Source organism: Cyprinodon variegatus, unplaced genomic scaffold (assembly GCF_000732505.1).
Source record: "Cyprinodon variegatus isolate N-32 unplaced genomic scaffold, C_variegatus-1.0 Scaffold117, whole genome shotgun sequence".
In the NCBI taxonomy this organism is placed as follows: domain Eukaryota; kingdom Metazoa; phylum Chordata; class Actinopteri; order Cyprinodontiformes; family Cyprinodontidae; genus Cyprinodon; species Cyprinodon variegatus.
In genome coordinates this window covers 567,232-590,031 of record NW_015150570.1, presented here as the reverse complement: position 1 = coordinate 590,031, position 22,800 = coordinate 567,232, and the positions used below count along the sequence as shown (strand labels likewise).

The following is a 22,800-nucleotide window of genomic DNA, read 5'->3' as shown; positions in this document are numbered from 1 at the left end:
AATAATCGTTAGTTGCAGCCCTAATATATATATATATATATATATATATATATATATATACAAATGGGCTTTTGGGGATTATTTAAATATGCTGAATGCGTAAGAATGTGCAGTTAGAGGGATAAGACTGTTAAAATAATGGATTTATTATATAGATGTCACTTAAATGTTTCTGTAGTAAAAGCAGCAAATATGAACATATCTAAACTTAAAAACTGTTAACTTTTTGCATAGGGAATGCAAAGCGAGAGGGTAAAACCCATTATAAATGGGATATTAGGAGTAGGAGTGCAGGGGAGTAGACTAAGTCACATACGCTATTATCACTTGACCCCGACACAGGATAAACTGTCCAGCCGAGCTCCGCCGTGGCTGTGGTGGAGTCCATGAGTGTCTCTGTGGAGAAATAGGAGAAGAGAAGGGGGTTAGATAATAGGCCACTGTGAATACACTACAGTAAGGAAAACTATTAGAGTAACAACATTATAAAAAAAAAATCACATTATGTCTTTTCGTATTTCATTTTGAACAATCTATATCTAACATAAACACATTTTACAACGGAAATGATCCTTTCAGACTCCAAAATAAGTAAAAAAGAAAAACTCCGGATAAAATGTCATCTTTTCTAACAGGCTTTACATAAAACAGCGCTTTGTCTTTCTTTGACACATCCACACATCCAGGTCAACAGAACAATGCCATTATCCCCACATAACTGGCTTGAAAAGTAAGTCTGTACGGTACACTGGAGGCGACAGCATTCATGCCACAGATTAGCTCATGGAAAGAAACACTTCAAGTAATTGGGGTCAAAGAGGATGTGCCTCCTTCCTGTCAAGAGGTAGTTTGTGGCACAAATTCTTCTACCCTGGTCCAACTGTCCATCATATGCTCATATGGTGCCCCTCTTTGTCTCTTCTCCCAACTCTTGGCATCCATGCCCTCATGCCTGGGTTCCCACCCAAGATGTGGTCTCAGCTCCACAGTTATCTGTCTGTTACAGTCAGCAGGTCTTATGAATTCCTCCAGCTTGTGTCAGTCCTGCGCTCCAAGGTTGAGCTACCACAGATGGAGACACCATTCATCAGTTTGGAGGCGTCAGCTGCAGCTCCAAAATGCCACAGAGGGATTTAGAAACCCCCTTGACAAACACAGCTACTAATCTTAACATAAGTCAGAGCCTGGCTTCTTGGTACAGGTCGGTTAGACAACTGCAGGCTGTGGCGCTTCAGTCTTATCATAAAACTGAAATAACTGAATTAAAGCTATGTTAGCCGGCTTACTGAAAGATCTTTGTCAATGAAAGACAACTGAACCCGTAAAATCTGTTAAATCTCAAGGTTCTCTAGAAAAGGTAATGACCCAACAGAATCAAAAGAAGAGGATCTCAAGTTACGACTAAAAGGCTTTATCTCTTTTGCATTTTTAGCTCTGTTCGAGTTTGGATAATGTTTCAGACACTTTCAGTTTTTCACTACCTTGGATTTTCTCTGATTTATATTCTGGAGAAAGGCACAGATTTTAATTAACAGCCTCCGAAAGCAATGGCTTATTTCAGAGCCTTCTGCTGACTTTTAGAATCTCACCAATACTCACAAGACATACAACTAGATTTCACATCCCATTCAGTTATCACAAAGACCAAATCTTATAATTAGGCAGATGAGACTGCAATTGAGCAGATATTGATAACATTCTGAGTGACTCAGAGTTGAACAGTCTACATGGGTGTTAGGCGGCAAAATGGTAATTATACCCTGTAACGATGATGATAATTAGTGGGGGAGAAAAGTGAAAATAATGAACCACCCTCTGTGGTGGTTTAGAGTGTGTTGTGGGGGAACAGGGAGCATATTTCCGCAAGAATGGTAACACTCGCTGAGTGACACGTCATCCTCTTCCCCCAAACCCGACTCTTTCTCTCTGAAGCCAAACATTCCTTTTGTCTGTTTCTATTTTGATTCCCGTCTCATTTTAGTTTCTTTCTATTGAACATTTTTAAATTAAACGGTGATTTCTACTTCACACCTCTTTATTCATTTTCTCTCAGATGAACCCCCTCTCATTCTTTGCTTTTGTTTTATGTCACTTGTGCTATCAGTGACCCACAAGTACTACCTCCCCATGAAAGACTGATCACTTTTCTTCCTCCTGCTGTCTACACTTGAGTCTAGGCAGCCACACAGATTCATTACCTCCCGTGAGGCAGAGCAGCACATAGCTCACCCCTGTCAACCACAGCCTCGTTTTCGGTCCCCGTTGAGGCAGAGAGTGTGAGTGCTCAGCAAGACATGCTGGGTATTAGTCAGGAGGACGACATGACACAGAGTTACTCCTGGGAATGCGTAGGAATCATATTTTGTTTTCTCTTGCGAGGACATGTTTGCATATGATCATTTGAATTTTATCGCTTACAGGAACGGTGTAAAAGCACACTGAAAATGAGTAGCCAGGGGTCCTGCAGGAATTCTCTAATATTACATGGTCATGCAGTCAAAGATACTCTTCAGGCACTTTTAAAGAGTGCTTGAAGAATATGTTGAAACTCTTTAATTAGTTTGGTATCATGTGGGTTTTATTGTAGGATGCTTTATAGACTTCACACAATGTCTATCAGAGTTTTAATTAAAAGGAAAAAGGATTAATGAAACACTACTTTTCATTCTAATTAGGCAGACGGTCCAGGGAACCAGGGGTTTTCTCACTTTTAACTAGATACATGGAAGTGTTTCAGCGTGTTTTCATTTGAAAGAGTAGTATGCAATGCACTTTTTACTGATCCAAGAACAAACAAAATCAGGGTAATATCATTAAATTAATACAAAGTTGTATTTTTTTTTTTTACTGAAACAATTATATGCTTTGCTTTGGGCTTGACTTTTTTATGTCACTTGACAAAAAATAGCCATGCACAGGGAAATGTGAACCGAAGAATGTGTTGTTTTTTCTTATTTCTAATTTCATAACAGGTAGAAGCTACAAAAGTGTTCTAATTTGGATGCTGTTCATTTCCAAAGACGCGAGTATACAATTATCAGTATCATGTGTTTAATGTGAATTCAAGACAGATGAGAAGAGTTCGCACTTTTCTCCAACCTAAATAAACACCTTTCTGCATTTCACTCAAAATGCAGGAGAAAGGGAGACTTGTTTACAGATTATACCTAAACCTAATTTAGAAATGGATCAATTAACTTTTTATAGATCATACTGATGGATTCTACAGACAAAATCTGATTGGTATAATAAACACCACACTAAAAAGTAGAATCTTTACTCCTTTGATTCATTTAAATAAGCCTTCCTTAAAATAGATTTTAAGTACAATAATGGGCAGCTTGCAGTGCAATGTTTTTAGAAGGCATTATGTTTAGTTTAGAGGGTATCATCAGCTTGGCCCAACACTTGATTAAGAATTGCAATCTCTCAGTGTCCCATCACAGCAGTAGCTGCATTTGAGTGATTTGTGTGGCATTTAATTGTTTTAACAGTCTAAGCTCATGGGAAAAAGATCTCCATGTTGGTTAACAGAGAGGAATAGATACTTGACTGGCAGCAAAAGCAGCATATTGACAATATGACAGTGAATAATTAAAACCTTCTTGGTATTTTTATGCTCTTAACTCTAAAGGTAGCTATGAATATGCAATGAGCCCAAGGAGTCTAAGAAAAGCCCACCATGAGGAGAGTGCTTCCTCGAACACTTGCCGATACTAAGGAGAGAGTTTAGTGCTGATCTTAGAGAGAGCTCTCAAGTGAGAGGCTGTCTAAAGTGACAGGCGAGTGGAATGGAAAAAGGGGTGCGTGGTACTACAACAACACTCTTCCTCTCTAAGAGGGGTCAACGCTTCATCTCTGCTTTCTAAAGAAAGCAGCAGAATTTCCAATGAGGGATACAGAGCGGATGTCTTCACTGCAGACAATAATGTTTTGTACACAGACAGATGCTGCGAGTCAGAAAATAAACAACGAATACCTACAGACAAGATTCCTAAAGTTGTTACCATTGTGTAAATGCCTTTCAGTATAGATTTTTTAACTGCCTTTTTTTTGTTGCACCTCAGAAAATTTTCCATGAGGATTTTTTTTTTCTTTTTTTGTTTTTTTTTTTTCTTTTTTTTTTTTTGCAGGTTTTTTTTTTTTTTTTTTTTTCGCCCATCGTTCATCACAATGACTGACAATTAACGACTTGGCCAAAGGGCAAAAATCTTAGTTTGACAGTTGGATGCTCAATTTGAAGGGAGAGGTAGACAGATTCTTCCAGTCTGGGTGTTGCTTGTCTCCTCTGCCAGGAGGAATATCTGAACAAACACATGGACCTTTACACAGGACGGGTGACAAAAAAAACGACAACTTTTTAAAGAGATTTCCAAGACGCACATACATGATCTTGTGCAGCTAAGAAGTAAGATGACTAGCATAAGGGTTCTCATTTTGTCCAATTGCTTTGCATGTTATTGCATCATGGAAAACAAGACTTCCATACAGAATGGCTTTAAGATGGTAGCTCAACCAGGAATCAAAGAGAAAGAACCAATGTTTAAGCATATCGTTGTATATTTAGGTCCAACGGTTTAACGAGGGTATTTTGAGAAAGCAGTTGACCTTCAGAACAGCATGAAGCAGCTTGGAGGCGGGATTTCTTTTTTATCTTACTTGCTGGCAGAACTGTAGCCTCTTTCCTAAATGGAGCAAATCCCTAAGCGTTTAATTCAAAAGCAACATAAACCCACATACGGTGCTCTCTGGTGTTGCGATAATGTCAAGAAACCGAGCTGAAAAACAGCTTTAATATTCTGCCCATGAAATCCGTGTTTTGTTAAGTTCTGCTAAACCACAAATGCAAGGCAAATGTGTATGAATGAACACCTGAAACCATGTTATTTGAAGGCAAATGTGGGAAGACTGTTGTGTGCGCTACAGTTGCAGGGTAGCAGCTGGTCAATGAGCTAAAAACAGAGTTATATATAGTCAACCAAGCACGCAAATCTTGCAGATTAAGGAGAAAGGGAATGGCATACCCCTGAGAAAGAAGAAATGTGATTTATAGCTTCAGTGATAGACAGAGCTACTGTAGGGCCAGGTGGAAATAATCACATGTTTTATTTACATTGAAGGAGTGAGAGGAGCCCCTAGCCTCAAGAACTTTGGCTCAACATATCCATCAGCACAAGCTGCGCTCATTAAGGTAAGCAAGAACTTTCAACATAGTTTTAACAACTGATAAATTAATCCCCAATGACAATTTACCAAACTGGCACATTTTCTGGACAGTGAGGTATTGAAAAAAACCTGTGGAAAACTTCTGCTTTCAAAAGCACATCGACACACATCCAAAAGTGGTAGGGAAGTTATTGGATAGACTTACATGGTCTAAAGGTTTGTAATTAAATGCAGCAATTTACAGTTAAGATGTTGATGAGGCTATTACAGGTAAGTTTGATTACATCTTGAATTTCAACATCACCTCATTAAGACTACGCTGTGCAGACTCAGAGTTTTCCCAAGGCATAGAAAGATGAGCAAGGAAGCTGGGCAGTGGACTTTGGCAGAGTCTAGTGGAGTGTGAAATTTCGTGCTGCAGACACAAACACACAGAAAGTGGAGCACTCGCAGAGCACTGGCTGTTGACAGAATGATACAGTATGGCGTTCCCAAGGGCCCCAAGCAGGATGTAAGATGGTAATCTCTACACAGCAAAGCTGCGTTATCAGTCTGTGTGACTGAACTTGTCAACAAAGCAAGTGGACTAGAGCATAAAACAAAAGGTAAGTTATATGGACCTAAAACATCAGGTCCGACATAAGGAATGCAACTGTCTTTGTGTGACATCAGATTGCAGAGCTGCTTTTTACCTTCCATGATGATGAAATGCATTGTAATCCCCTCACAGCTGTAGAAAGGTTCCATCACACGCTATACTATCCATGGCAATGTGGAGCTGTTTGCTTGCAAACACATAAAGATGAAATATGCTATCATTAGGATGTAAATTATGGGCTACAGATTAAAGTGATTAGAAGGACAGAAGATTAATTTTATGTCAAGAGAAATGTAGCTTCTTTATAGCTAAATGTTAAGTGAATGCTTGAAAAATGGTGATTGTGCTAAATCTGAGCAGTAAAGGTGTCAGAATTCCCAGAAGCTGAAAACATTTCATTAAGACTATATTCCAGTGTTTATTATTGAGAAATGAGGAGTTTTATAGATAGTTACTCTGACTAAACAAACAACATGTTTCTTTAATAAGTTTGTATTCTTTTTCAAAAAATCCAACTGCCTTATTTTACAAGATAACAGTTGTACCAACCAAATTATAGTTTGTTTGTTTTGTTTTTTCTTTCAATGTATGTCAAGATGTTTTATTTCTTAGCAATAATAGTAGGTGTAATATCAGAGTACATTCACCATTCAAAAACTTCAGGTCTAAGTGACGCCATATTTCATGGGGAAAAGACGTCAACTTTAGCAATAAATTGTGAGCTGGAACACTCACAGACCCCGTCTACTGTAGTGTGAAAGAAACCTGGCCACTGACAAAAGCTTAGGGATTTATAGGTACGCGTTCCATATTTTTCAAACCCCTGTAACCTAAACAGAATGGTTTAACAGATCGGTAGATTTTAAATGTTGCAGAGGAAAATTCTGTAAAATAAAGGCCAACTTTTTTATAAGCTGCAGCTGAACATGAGTGTGATTCGAGCATAGTGAGGCCGTACAAGTGACATCCATCCATCACTCAAATCATTTAACTGTTTTTATGACCACTGATATGACTCACTGAGTGCAGCTGAAATACCTGCAGCAAAGTTTGACAGGGATCACTTTTTATCAAAGTGACAGCTTTTCAGATTGCACTCCTAATTGATTTGATGGAATTCAGAAGCCTCCCACGCCTTGACTACAAGCCATCAGCAGAAAATAACAGGAACGAAGATTACGAAACATCATGAAGAAATCATTTGTTTCACAAATGATGCAGATGTGTGTTTAACATAGACTGACTCTCCCTCTTTATGTACCTCTAGTATTTTGCTGTTTTCCCTTTTGGGAGCCTTTTACATGGTTATTTCTGTTATTAGGCCAAAGGGTAAGCTTAGGCTTTAAATGCAGGAAACTGAATGAGGGGGTGTAACCTGACGGAGGATTCTCCATTTTATTTTATACTACATGAGAAAATACCTGCATTATTCAAGAGAACAGCTATCACGTGGATTGGCACCTAAGGCAAATTGTAGTGAAGTACATAAAGTGAGTATCTCCACATTCATGATTCAAAACACAGGCAAAAACACAGGAATAATGGAGACATTAGTAATTTCTTAAGTTGGTAAAATGAACATGTGCAGCCCTGGCCACCTTAGATTAAATCCCATACGGGTGATGTGTAAAAAGTTTTACCTAAATTAATCTTAATTCACACAAACCAGTTGTGGATTGAAAATAAAACAACATAAAATTTGATTTGGGCAAAAACCATATCAAGAAATAAATGTTTTTGACAAAATTGCAGGCAGCAGAAATGTTAGCACTTCCAATGAAGATTTAAAAAAGTTGATGAAAGATCAATCTTAAGTATGCTCCAAACTAGTGAAATATCACCATAGATAGGGCAGTCCTATCGGCAGAAGTGGGTCGTTTAATGTAATAAATGGAGGTTTGGTTAAAAATCATTACACGTCAACATAGGAGTTTCACCACACTAAGAAAATATTATTTTCATTTTAATCATCACTCTATTTTTTCAGTTTCATCAGTTTGAAATGATGCTGCTGCAGGAAAAACACTAACTTAACTGAACGCTTAGTAGTGCTTCACTTTGAGTGCCAAAAAATGTTGCCAGCTCTGTGTAAGCTTGGACATATTTATTTCTAAATTAGGGTAAATGACAGGGGTTTGTTTTCATTGCTTGTTTTTGTTTGGCTTATATAATAATTCCTCCACAGAGATGGTAGAATGGAAATCTTATCAAGTTTATGACCTATTCTATGAGCTTTTAGTCCTTTCATTCTCTAAAGGATGCTTTGAAAGCTGTTGTAAATTCCTCTCCAGGAGTTCCGGTTCCTTATCACCTAAAATGTGGTGATAAGGTTCAACTTCTAAGGTTAAGAGCTACCTTTTTGACAAAGACTAATAAATGTTATCCAGCAATACATAAATCACTGTTTTAGTCCCACAGTTAATTTCTTCCCGGAGAAAAGGGAGAAAATATGCATTTTGAGCACTGCTCTGTCTTGCTTCTTTGCACAGTTAAACATCAAATTTATATGCATTTTATATTTGAGATTTCTCAGCAAGAAAAGAAAAAGAATGAAAATCAATTAGTTGTTAAGGTAACTACAATTGCTTTAATTGAACTATTGAGGATCAAATATAGCCATTCCTTTTATACAATTTTGTTTTCAAAAGTGCAGGTAAAAAGGAAAAACATAAAAAAAAACTTTAAATGATCCAGGCTTTATTTTTAATGATTTCAATTGTACCCCTGAAGTTAAATAACTCCAAAACTAATAACAGCTTAAGTTAAAATCACAGCATTGTTACAGAGCTGATCTTCTTATTGAGCATTAGAAAAAATCCCTGTTGTGCAATGGTGTGCTTTAACTTTGTAATACAGCTTGTGAAAGTTGAAATGTATAGTTTTCCCTTTGTTTCCATACAGTATAAGAAGTTCAATAAGGATTTTAGAAGTCAATTAAGGAAGCATCATGGAAAAAACATCAGTGTAGACCTGAGAAAAAGAATGTATGCTTGTAAGGCAGGAGTTAGATAAACAAAGTTACCGCAGCACTTCCAGGAGTTCGGAACTGAAGTAAGAATTATCATCAAGAAATTTAAACAGAGCCAAGTGGAACAGAACAAGTCTGGTAGATGGTAGGAAGTGAAATATTTCAAAGACAGTGGAAAGAAAACTGATTATAGATGTCTCCAAAGACCCCAGTACAACTGCAAAGGAAAGTAATGAATGACTTAGCCAGGTCAAGAATTGTTGACTTTAAGTCAGCATTCGCTAGAGCTCTGCACATGAATAGACTGAAAGGGTGCAGACCAAGAAAAAACTCTTCTTAAGAAGAGAAAACCCTAATCCAGACTGAAGTATGCTAAAGACGGCCTCAGGAAAGACTGTGCTTTACAGCGTTCTTTGGTGTATGACTTATTTTTTAAGAAAGGAGGTTAGACGGACTAGAACGTGGGATTCTATTAAGGTGGAAGCACTTAGGAAGAAAAAGTATGCATAGATTAGGAAAGAAAACCAGGGGAAGTAAGCAGCTTCTTCCGCTCGTCTTCCAATATAACAATGACCTAAAACATCAATCATTGCTGGTAAGGAACTACCTCTAAAAGCTCAAAGGAAAAGCATTGACTCACTTGCACAACGTACTAACTTGATTCTGAGTTAAGACCTGTGGTCTGTGCAAAAAAAAAGCCCTCAAATCTGAAACAGCTTAATAGAATTTCTGAAAAAAATGTTGGCAAGATTTCCGACAAATGGCTGCTGACTGTAATCCAACAAAATGGATAAACAAATGAGTCATGGAATCGGAGGGCAAATAATTTGAGAGGTATTTTTTGCTTTTTGTGGACTAAAAAATATACTTATTTAAAATGAGGTGTTTAATAAAAAATACTGGGTGTGGTAACATTCTTGTCCTCAACTGTGGCCTTTCAGTTATTCAATTTAGCCTGATAAGCATATTTAGCTGTATGGTATTTAGAGCCTGAGTTCCATGGACCTATTTGCAAAGTCAGAGGTTTACCAACATTTCACTATCACACATGATAACTTAAGATAGCAGCAACAACCTGACAAATTAGTTTTGCATGTCATCATATATCAAAAAAATGTGTCCCAAAACCACTTTACATGCCATATATTTCTTGTCATAATGTGCATTTGGTTTCTGGGTCAAGTACTGGGGGAAAGAGTAATGTGATCCTGAGACTTCTTCGTGTTTAATGATAAATCTTTCTCATCTGGGGCTGTAAATGTTTCATGAAGCCTAAATAAATGAATAGCATGTTCCTGCTGCAAAGCTGTCTGCATTTCCTGAAGACCAACTTGTTCTAACAAGGTCACATGCAAACAAGCTTAACACCTCATATTCAGAATTTCATTTTGTGAAAAGAAATTTTAAAAAAATAAAAAAGAGAGGTATTTTAATACCTGTAGCCAAGTTGGTGCGGAGAAATCTAAACGTATTTTTATCTGAAGCCAGAAGCGCTTATTTTCTTTAAATCCTGAAACTACCACCTATTGAAATGAACTGGAAGTTAACTTTTTTTATAAACTCTATCAATTTTCTATCTTTCTGTTCAAATTATTATTACTCTTACTCACTTTTTACAAGAAAAACTCCACGTTTTGGTCTAATTTTAGTAAATTATGTTTTAGGCTATTCCTTTGATCTGTGTGTGCATAAGCATGTTTTTTCTTTATAACTAACTGCAGGTGAGATAAAGAGACTGCACCTTTTACCATCATTTTGACCAAGCCCTAACTATTAGGCGTCTCATTTTATCAACCATTAATGAACAGCAAATTTAAAAAATGTGTTTATATGAGAGGCATTATGGTCCAGAACTGGAACGCTGTGTAACATGAAGTTGTTTGAATCTGTCAAATAAGTTATGATATTATAAAGGCACCAGTTTCTTTGATGGTTGGCTTTATTTATTTAATGGCCATGGCTTTTTTTAACACTATAGATTTAATATAAGTTCAACAAGTGAGAGCAGTCATGACTACTGCATAAAAATGAAATTAAAGGGGAGCACCATTTTTTTTTACATTGGGCCCTTGATTTTACGTTATTACATCATGTTCTACTCACCCATATGAGTTTTGTGTCATTTAGAGCCGTTCTGAAGATATTCCGTTAGGTTATATCCAAGTAATGTCTTCCTATGGGCAACTAGTTGAAGGCACAAACTAAACTGTTCATAATTTATTCTTTATGGTACGCCAGCATTCATAACATGTAGGCCAATCACTGCGTCCCCCAGACATCCGCAGTTATATTTTTTATACCGGTGTTCCCCTTTAAGCTTAAAACAGTCTTTAGTCAGAGCTATTTTAGGGTTATTTTAATATTTTGTTTTGACTCTAGTTCAGATTATAAGGAGTTCACAATAAACATTCAACTGCATAGAATATGATTTGATCACTGTTAAAATAAGTATTAAAAGTAATCTATTTAAAAAAGGTAGCCAATACCATCAAGTCATTGCCTTTGCACCAGTTCCTCCTTTTTGGCAAATCATTTATCGTTTTCATAGTAAAAAATGAACTTAAAATGTATTTTTATAATAAACAAAGATAAATGCCAATCTCTCTGGATGAAGTCAAAGCACACTAACCCATCTATCAATATTTTGTAGTTTGTCAAAAACATACTTCAGATCCATGCTGATAAAGTAACTTGGAAATATATTTGATTGGCAGCATTTCCACAGGTATTCACCACGTTGTCATGAAATAAATCATATAAGATAAGAAAGTAACATCCTTAATAGCATTAGTCTTTCATCCATGACGGGTTATGACTTTTTTTTGTTTTTCCAATGAAAAGTGTACCTCCTTCTTCCAGGTACAACATTTTATGGCTATGTGTCACTAAGAAGAATTTGAACAGTGTTATTGATGTGTGCGAGGTCAAGCTAAGAGAGTTGATCTGTTGCCAGTCAATACAACCTGTCTGCCAACAAAGTCATCAGATCAGAGCTGTTTTTCTATCTGGGCAGGATCCTGCAGCTTCCACCCCAAGCGCTTTAAGTCACGCACATACACACACCAGTCTACCTACCTTCAAAACCTTGGGGTAATTATTCATTGTAATGATAAAATAGATGTCTGAATCCTAATGTGATATTTTTGATGTTTTAGTATAGATGACATGGTGGATAAGATGATTTAAATTATCTAAAATAGTGCAGTAAGAGGTCAAAATGTGTAAAAAGCAACCTCAGCAAGTTACCTGTTTAAAAATCATTTTTTAAACCAGAAATTCCGAGTGGGAGGATAGATATGAGGGTGTAATTATGTGTATTAATGTGTGTTTTACATGCCTGCAGTCATGTGGGAACTGTAAAAGAGAAGTAATGATTTATTCTCATCTAGCAGCACACCAAAGACATGCTGTCTGGTCTCTTGTTCTCTTTGCCTCCTCTTTCTCTTTCTTTCCTTCCTGGTTTCTACACCATCCCTTCTCACCTGCTACCTTACCCTTTGCATTTTACTGTAATTTATAGGTATATTTTTCATTTATCTTGCATGTGATATTTCTTCATTTTACCAAAAACAAGGACCAAGTTTTCAGTCCTAATACTGTTATACTCCATGTTCCAGTGGAGCTACCAGTCTACCTCAAAACAGCAATGACCGTTTAACCATCACCACCCCATCTGCTTTTACTGATGTGGACCACACATTTCATGGAAAGGAGAAGGCAAAGGAATCACACGGGAGGTAAGGAATCTTGGTGGATTCCAGGCCTGTGAGCTAGTTCCTACCCCATTCTCACTTTGGAAGAGTTATGGTGGGGTCACAAACCCCTGGAGGTCCATAAAGCAGAGCAAAGGGAGGCAGTGGAAGACAGTTCTTGAGCCATATGCTTTACCAACTGCCTGCTTTTACTTCTAGCACCATTACTGCATTTAATTACTCAAACACAGGGAAACGACACGCCACAGAATAACCCAAATATCACTTTCCGTACAGGCACCCCTAAAGCCCTCGCAATCAACATCCTCTTAATCAACGACAAAGCACAATGGAAATAGGGCTGGCCTGCCATTAAGGCACCTTAAGGTCTTAGTGTTAGTCAAACTAACATAGACTTGGAGATATTGGATACCAGCACAAGACAAACACAGAGCTAATGGTTTCATGGTGGTCAACTGTGAAAGAAGACAAAAAGGAGTAATGGCAGGGAGTAAAAATGAGAAAATACTTAATTAAACAAAAACTGCATTACCAGCAGCAGACAAATACAAAGCTCAATGAGACTACAGTATAAAGTGCCCTTCCTTTGTTTTACCCTTCATCTCATGACAACTAGAGACAGAGGATAGAAACTTGTTAAAAATCTATTTTAAACGGAATGCAGTAGCTGTTTGGATGCATAGGTCATCTGCCTTTTTATGGAAAGGTCATTTTCTCAGTGAAGACAATTATAATCTCAAAACTACTAAATAACTCTAAAGTTAGCTTCACACACAAAACATTGGGAAAAAAATGTCTTTAGGAAGTTCTTATATAATCACATTCAATTGAGCTTTTTTGAGTTCAAATGCAAAATCAATACAAAGAGAATCAAAGAAAAATAGAGCAAAAAGAAGTGAAAGGAAAACACAGCTTTAACTAAATCAAGGTTCAAATCATGAGCATATCTTACGATAAGATCTTTTGACATCAGTGGCCTCTGGTTGTTCAGTAAATTAGAGTTCTCCAAATATTAAATTCAATGAGTTTTTAGTAAATCAAGCACTAGATTGCTTCTGCATCCGACATTTTACTGTTCTCTTTAGCTAGGCGATGAGGGTTTCTACAGCTGTCTCATTCTCCTCACCCTCTCCTCGGAGTCTAGCTCAGATAATATTGCATTATCAGTAGGAACTCTTGTTTATCTAATATCTCACTTAGACCTTTCTGCCACTTTTATGTTGTAGCAAAAGTGTTGACGTTACGATACTGAGGTGACACATCATTGCATCTTCAGGCACTACACTATAGTCTGAGAACATAATTCTTGGATTTAAGGATATCCTGCTTTTCCAGTAACTAATAAACATATTTGTTGGTCTCATTGCCATGGGGTATTTGGCTGGGGACTGTAGAGAGTAGACTAGAGTTAATCTTAGCCTGACCAACTTGAAAAACCTTTTGCAGTGAAATGTAAAAAAGGTAACCGACTAGTGCACCCTGGAAGCTATGCAGAGATGAGCCTCATGGTTCTTTCTGGTATGTTTAGTCCTTCACACACTAAGCTCAAGTTACACTTCAGTTTGTTCTGTAGCCATTACTGCCATTTAGCCTGACAGAATACTTTGTTTCCCTTATCTCCCAAACAGCTAAAACATTTAAGTGTTTTCTGTGTCTGTTCGACCTTGGGTTTATCTCCAAACACTTTGTTTACCATTGACACAGATAAAAGACAAATTGCTCTTGAGGTACCAGCCATAAAATGGACTGCAAATCTCTGTCTGAGAAGAACTTTATGGTTTCACAGCAATAGGAAAAAACAAAAGATATACGTCAGCTCCAAGAGCCGCCTGTGACAGCTGAGCATGGGATAATGACGTTGAAATAAAGCATGTTGATAAACCAAGACAGATATCTATTGCCCAGAGGAAGGAAAGAAAAGAAGAGGGAGCGGCAGGCCGAAGTCTGAGATAGGTGCTGTTAACTCCATAAAGGTTAAGTTTCTACCCAGTAATTATATTTGTACAGCTCACAAATACCTGAAGTTAAGCACAAAATGTTATTTACAAATTTAAAAAAAAATACATATAGAGCATTGGGACATAATTCTCTGCATAGATAAGGCATATATCCCAAGGCATGAAGTCAAAAGGCAAAAGCCATGTCAACAGAGTCAAGCAGTCATTGTTGCTAAGGAAACAGGTTAGTGGTGATAAATAAGATTTCTTTCCCCCAGCCAGGATTATACTGACCTATAGAGGAGTAATAAAAGGAAAACAGAAACACTAAAAGAGGTAAGAACCTGTTGTTTGACATCAAAAGTTGTTTCCTGCTGGTATTTTAAAGTTTGTAATAAAACACAAAGGTTTACTTTCGTTTCAAAAAACATTGCCAAGCGGCTGGAAATTGATGCAGCTAATCAAGGAAGCCGGTTTGTTTCTATTGTAATAAACATAAACATAGCAATGCTTCTTTGAGTTTAGAAAACAGAAAAAAAGAACTTCAAATGCTGAGTTAACTCATTTTAGAAAGCACACAAGGCCTGTTAAACCTTTTCTTAATAGCTTGTTTTGCTTTTGGAGCCACTTTTCTTAAATCACAGGATTAAACACTAAAATTACCACTTTCATTCTTAGAAAATACCCACACATTACACAGGAGACTTCTTTGCATCTTCCAATGTTTCATAATATAAACAGCTTAGAGAGTCCAGAGTTTATGTTCAAACCGAGAAACACATTTATCTTTCTAGGTAAAATATAGAGAACTTTATTTCTAAATGCATGGGGAGCAGACGGCTCAACCGGTTACCAATGTCTTAGTGAAACTAAATATGTTTCAAGACTTAACATTTATAAATATGTTTATATTTTCATCAATGACATAGGATAAATAAATTAAGATTTCAAAACATCAGTTTTGCTTGTTGTATCCTCCTAAGCAACCTGATGTTTTATGTTTTTTTACAGGAAATTCTAATTAAAAATAAAAAGAAGAATGTTTGCACTGTTAAACAGTTTAGTCAGAAATGCATCAACAGATGCCAAAAAAAGAACAAGAACATTAAACATCAGTTCCGCCAGGGATATTTTACAAATGTGAACATGGAAAAAATAAGAAACAAAAACATAAAACTAAACCATGAAGTGAAGGACTAAGCCAGCTGAGGCAGAGAGTGACTGATTCACAAGCCTAGTGAGCGGCTGGCATGCAAATCAACTCGGTATGGGGTTAAAGGCAGGATGAGAAGCGGGTGCATGAAGAGGCTTCAGAGGCAGTCATTTGCCAGCATTCAGCTCCCATCAATATCAGGGCCGATTAATGAGGGGCCGGGGGGGAATGCAAGGAGAGGGCAAGGGAGGACCACGGGGGGGTGTGGGGGGGCACCGACCAGGTGTCGGAGGAGACAGAATGGAAATAAAGAGGGCACAAGCAGTGATCCGTGAGGAATTTCAGCAGAACAGCAACAACAGTGTTGTTGGGGGTAACTAGTAGCTGTGCAAAATTCTACTCCTGAAGGCTTTGTTATTTTAATTTTCCAGGTATCATGGTATTAATTAAAAACCATGAAAACACAACTGTTTAAAACAAATGAAAACCTAGCACTTGGTTTAGAAAAAATGACATTGGCATATTTTAATTTCACGTATTTAGGAAAAAAAGCCTCACACACTTGTCTTTTTGGTAAAAAAATACCAAAGTAGGAATCACCCCTGACAGCTAAAAAAAAGACTGTTAGGTATTTTAAAACTAAATAAATAAATAAATAAAAAAGTCTAGCTGAATTTAATTAGGATATAATTTCATAATATTTCAGAAAATGGAGTCAGAGTTTGACAATTTCTTTTAGTGAGCATCTGCAAAAGACCTTTTGGAGAAAAAAAAAAAGTTTCAGGACCAAAATATTTGAAGCAACGCTCCTCTTCAAAGGAAAAGGACAGCAGTATAAATGACAAAGGGCCGTGCTTTACTGGGCATCTGTGAGCATAAAGTTAAATTTTCCGTTGTGCCTGTTGTCCATGTGGGTGGTCATGCATGTGTGTGTGTGCTTGTGTTTATGAGCGGAGTGTGTGTGTAAGTATCCGGGTCACGCATGAGTGATCCTGTGTGCCGATGTAGTGTTTTAGCCTGTGTGTTAAGTTGGGTTCATGTGTGTGTGTGTGTCTTAATAAACTTGTGCTGGCACAACACAAAGGAACAAGCAGAAAGGGGCTTAGCATGTGTTTTCATGTTATGGCCCTGGTGGAGTGTGGATTTTGGGGCGATGGGGTGGCTGGGTCCAGTTGCACTCCTGGAGTCCTGTAATGGTCCAGGTCATGTGAACGTAGGTTCCCAATGAAGAAGGAAGCAGCCGGAAAAAGGAGCAACATGTCAGTAGCGCATGCCTGTTTCATTGTTAGAGTGTGTTACCTCACTGCTGAATGTGACAAATCAATCCTGAAACATTAGCATCATTTGCCAAACTGGACCAGACAAGCCTGGACAGAGGAAGTATTGTGCTGACTTGTCCATGGGAACTGATTCCCTCCTCCTCATCTTTCTTTGTGTGTCGTCCCCTCTGTCTCCTAACTAATAAGGCATTATACACCGTTAACATCAACACTGATCCTTTTTCATTATTTAACTTTTGATCACCCAAACGTTATAGAAACTTGGATAATTAACATTAACTATCTGATGTGGTCCTTGTTCTTCATCACAGCTTTTATATCATCTTCTTTCAGCCATTTCCAAAATGAAGGGATGGTAGCTCTCATTGCTTTTACTGTTACATTTTGGCTGTGCAGAAGGGAGTGTACAAATGTAAAAATAGAAACAGTCTTGTAGAAATATTAAATGTTGATTTTATCTGGTTTAAACATCTGGTTTCGCTAAGAACACTTCTTTTTTTTAAGTGAGCAATAGCTGTAAAGCAACATAGAAAATAAAACAATATTTCTAGGTGTGGCAGAAATAAAGGATTTATGTTGGCTTCATCATCATGAAAAGTTGAAACAAGATAAAAACAGATTGTGAAATCATTTATTTGGAGACCTTGTAACAGAACAGATCAGGAGTTGATGCAGTGACCAAGTTTGCAGCTTTTCTGCAAAGAGCAGATATGTAAGGCAATACTGGATAAAATCCTGGTGTACAGATAAGAAAGGGAAAATAGGTATCATAACATTTAAGAAAAGGCTTTAAGTTACACTATTTTATTACAACAAGCGTACTTGCCAATGTACTAAGGAAAAAAACATGTTTAGCACGACTGTTTTATTGATAAAGTATCTGATATGGTTCTGATGCATTTTGGAAGCCATGAAATAATTGTATAGATTGGCCAGAAGATAATCAATCAGTCAACCCAATGCAGAGTTGCTTGTGAGTCTTTTAAATTAAAGAATTCAGTCTTTCCTTGTAAGTTCAACTCAAGTCTTTTGTTCAATTCCAAAGTTAAGGTCATAATTCTATGTCTCCTTTCACTTGTTTTAGGAATACTGCATGGAGTTAAGTCTACACCCTGATTGTGTAAGTTACTTTATTAAATCCAGCATTTAAAGAGGCAGGCTACAGTAATATAATGGTAGCTTGTTTTTGCATGACCCTTTGAAGTGGTTGTGCTTTGTTGCATTGCTATATGGATGTATGTGTGCGTAAATGCTTGAAGATATGTAAAGAAATAAACGTGTTTGTGTTCATGTGTTTCTAACCTGGAGGTTTGACTTTATGCTGGTAAGAGTGGAGTGTCTGCCAACTTCAGCACCTAACAGTTTCAAGTGTCTAATGACTTAAATGAATGTTTGGTCAGATGAATCCCATCTAGTCAGCATAAAACACTGGGCTATAAATAACCAATTCAACACATGCAGTATGTTTTATCAGGAAGCTTATATAAACTGTCATTTTTTAACATTTCTTTAATTTCATTAAAACCCTAGACATGCTTTTTCCCCCAACGAAATTGTGGAATTTTACATATAGATTAGATAAGATGTTTTCTTCACAGTTAAATATACATTCATGTAGAAACACTATCAGATTTTATGTTGCAAAATGTATGATTAAATGTAAAAAGAATACATTTTTAAGTTTAACAGCTGGGCACCTCTGGTCATAATCATGAAACCACTTCTAAGATGAACAGACTTTTTTATGAAATATTAATAGCCCCAAACATCACTGAAATAACAAATTAATGATTTTTAAAATGAGAAGATGCGCCTCCAAGTCAGCCTTAATGACTTAAACAAATATACAGGCTTACTTTAACCCTTTAATAAGTTACAGATCATTTGCTTCTGAATATACTTCACCTTTTATCCAAAGGGGCTCAGTAGTTCTTAGATAACTTTACGTATCCCAGACTTTAAAAAACTGAATGTATTAGTGGCTATGCAAGGTCTAATTCAACCCTGTTAGTAAAACTAACCATTTTGGAAACGTTTGATACAATACCTCAGGAAAATGTAACTGGGGTTGTAAGTAGACACAAATGTTACATCTTTCCTAGTTAGCAAAGGAGAGTTTTAAAGACAGTGGTGGTGAGGCTAATGTAGAGAAAGACTGACTGCTTTTTACAACCCTTTAGTGGGACCAGTTCCTTTCCTCCCAGGTGACCTTAAAATGTGGAGGCCATCAATGAATAGCAAGCCCCATAAGCAATATTCTGACAAGGTCTAAAAGGTTAATTTAACTTCTGGGCTTTCACTCATCTTTCTAATTCACTGTAATTAATGATCAGAGGTTAGATCATACCATTTGCTAATTGTCTAAAGAACTATGTAATTAACCGTACCGCTATAAACGTGTCTGCAATGGTACAAGTCAAGGCAGAAGATCCAATAACATGAGCCTTCCCTTTTCTGTCCCTGAAAAGATTTGAAGAGCTGAGCAAAAACAATGAGTTGCAAAATCGATAAGATTATGGAAAGTGGAAAGTATTGTCTACTTTCTTTTTCAGTTGCATTTATATAAATATATATATATATATACTCTCACCAAAAAGCTAGTTGATGCAAATGCAGAAATATCTACATAGTGAGAACCTCCATTTTCTCATCACAGGATCTACTTGTGCATTGCACTAGCATCAGAAATCTGTACGCTAAAAGAGCCAAGGTAATTGCCATTTGAAAGTGACACATGAATACTAGAAATTCTAAATATCATGTCGTAGACTATAAGCATGGGCACCTGTGCTTTTTTCCCCTAATGGAGCCTTTTTTGATGATACGGATGGTAAAATTCCCCTGACAACATGCAGCTACAGCTTATCTTTAGCAGAGTATGTGTGTTAGTGCATTAATTTTTGTGTGTATTCTCCCTGCTGGGTGTGTGCCTGCATACATTGAGCATATTCTGCCAGCCCAGCGCTGAGACCTGATGTTTCTCTGAGTGTGTATGTGTGAAAGAGAGGAACTGTGCCTGTTAAGTTCTCTGAGTCTCTCCCCATCTGTCTAGCTCTTTGTAGATAATGGCTATATGTCCATTTTATGATTGAATTATTTGTGAGATTCGATCAAACGATTTTTGTCAGACAATACTGACAATGTCCTCAAGCTGATTTAAAAAACATTATTTAATATTTTCTACTATTGTTCAGTATTATTTGTTTCGTAATAAACATCAACAAAAAAATTCTACAAGTACATAATTCTGCAAGTAAAGAATATCTAAATCTAAAGCGATAGAGGTGTCCTACAGACATGGGAGAAGGTTGGCTTTTGCAGCGTATTTAAGGTGTTTTAAGGTGTCTCACTTTCTATTCCTTATGTTTTTTTTGTTTTTTTTAAACACTTAAAACCTTAGGCTTTAATAGGATATGCAGCATCATGCTAATACTGAAAATCTTCTACTTCTGTCTCTACTAGAACTACTACAATATGAAAGTTATCCGCAATTAGTTCTTATTTATGAGGAAGAATTAATTACCAGAAAGTTGTGGGGCACTTTGAAATACACAATGACCTTGGCAACAGCATGGAACACAATAATACATTCACACCGTTGGCAGAATTTATGCAAACGAATGACAAAAAGAACATTTAAGAAGCTTTTTGCTTACATGGCTGGAGGTTTTCTATACAGATTTTTAATTGGTGAAACCTCTACTATGGCAGTCAATACCTAAGCTATGGTTGTGAAAAGGTAGCAAATTCAGAGCAGGACACTGTAGCAAGTTCCAATGGGGATAGAATGAGTGAAGGTTGTAATTAATTTACTGCTAGATTACACTGAATAATGTCTGTATCATTATAAAATTGGGTTAGCAGCTGTCATCGATGAGCGGGGTCAAACTCCAACCCTCAGGCACCAGTGTCATGCAACTTTTACATGTGTTACTCCTCCTACATACCTACATATAGTGAAATGACTAAAATCTCAATTATATACAGTAAAGCTAGAGGGCTTCAGGGGTGCTAAAGCAGAGACTCATCTAAAAGTTGTAAGAAACCGGCCCTTAAGCCGGGCACACACTGTGCGATTTTTTCAGTCGTTTCAAACGACGAAATCACAGGGTTTTGTCTTACACTGTGAGTTCACATCTTACGATGCATGTTCAGCCCGACGCTCTGATGCGATCTGCTTGCACACACTCTAAAAAACACGTCGGACTCAGCTCGGCAGTGAGATGGAGCTACTCTGACTCATTTATCCGAAAGCCAAATCAGTAGAAGAAGAATATGAAGCTCACTAGTGAAACGCGCTGCCTTGGCAATTTGTGCAATTTTGTGCTGAAAGCCCTAAAAAGAAAAGGCGACGACATATTTGTACAAAGACATGGCGGAGCAAACGTGGCTACTACGGTCTGTCAATTTTACAGAAAGAACTCCATTTCACCCCCACCCACACCATGCTTCTGTGTTTACATCTGAGTTGAAGAAGAAAAAGAGGAATCCTTGCTTGCACATGCGCACTGAGGGATTTGCCCACGACGGTTTCTCCCAACCTCACGATTCCTGATCGGGAGCTGGTCGCGAGAGGCTGATCGCCCCCCATTACCCCCTGTACACTACAGGATAAGGCTGGAAGTCGGCCCGATCGAAAAATTCTCGCACGACTGAAAAATCGCCCCGAAAAGGGCAAGATATCAAACAGTGTAAGCCCGGCTTTAATGACTGGAGTTTAAGACCACTGGCACAATGTGAATCCCCACAAACAAAAACAAGAGCATTTGCATGTATTTGGAAGCCACTGTGGCTCTCATGATACTGTATGTGTCAAATTTAAAAAAAGGCCTCTATTGAACAATTGCAGAAAAATTGTTAGGGAACCAATCTGCATAACTCATTAAAACCAAAAGACTGAAAAGGATGTTGCACTGCTAAGGGGCATGTAATTTGTGTGTTTACAATGAGAAGTTTAAAATGAAGTAGCTCTGCACTGGAACCATGAAAATAATCCCATTTAATGGTACTTAAAAAAAAATATTATGTAATCTATTCAAATATTGTAAAAACACTTTTTCTAAGAATTACCACTTTGATTGACACCGAGAAAGCCACGGGCCTTTGTTAAAATATCTCTGAAAGTATTAAACACATATTTTTTAATATTAAATAAAAGCAGCATATATGATGCATTCAGATGCAATTGAATGTTTTCAACTAAGCATTTTGAAACATTGTTTTAAGAAAGTTTCTACATTTATTAAAAGTTACAAATGTGCACATTTAAAGGGTGTACAACATAAGACTACATCTCTAGCACTAAAAGCACATTCAGGAAAAACCTCCAGAAAACTTGAAAGATTCTCTTCGTTGACTTAAACTTTGGCCTATCTGTCCTTCTGAACATGCTCAAGGGCAGTAAAATGGAAAAAATGTTTGACCATTCCATAAGCTCTCCCACTTCTTCTTCTTCTCTTTGTGTGATTAATACCTTCATGTCTTTCAGAGCTCCTCTCCCACTACATTAGCCCCACATAGCCATCCCAGGCAAACTTTAGTCCTCATTATATACAGCTTCTACTCTAGTTCCCAAGATTAGGCAAATGAGCTCACAAGCATAGTCAATAGAAAGAAACCCGGCGCATGCTCTCTTTTTAAAATCAATCTGCACATTAACCCAAAATGAATTCCTTTGAACCATTTTACTTACAAAATATAAATGTGCATTTCTTCCGGATATGGTAAATCATTAAAGTTTTATTCTAATTCAAATGTAGTTCAGTATTTTTCATTCAAAGTCTCATGATTGTTTCAGATGGTGTATTTCTGTCAATGAAAATACCACAGTCACCAACTGAGGTGAAAATCCTCACACAGAGCACAAATAAAGGCTCTTAGACAAAGCATCACATGGAAAGCTAGTGTAATTCAAATTCAATTGGAGTACTTTTGTCATTTTAACAATGGTGTGCAGCAGTCCAATACTGCCTGCTTTGTCTTCAA

At 37.2% G+C, this 22,800-nt stretch overlaps 1 protein-coding gene across 4 annotated transcripts in view; it reads right to left on the bottom strand.

The window, feature by feature from the left end:
• Positions 1 to 22,800, bottom strand: part of ephb2 (EPH receptor B2) — a 158,439-nt gene that overhangs the window by 109,558 nt on the left and 26,081 nt on the right. For all 4 annotated transcript variants that reach the window (XM_015375333.1, XM_015375335.1, XM_015375334.1 and 1 more), the window contains exon 2: positions 317 to 396. In XM_015375333.1, coding sequence (XP_015230819.1) covers positions 317 to 396 — 80 coding nt within the window. The remainder of the gene's footprint in view (positions 1 to 316; positions 397 to 22,800) is intronic.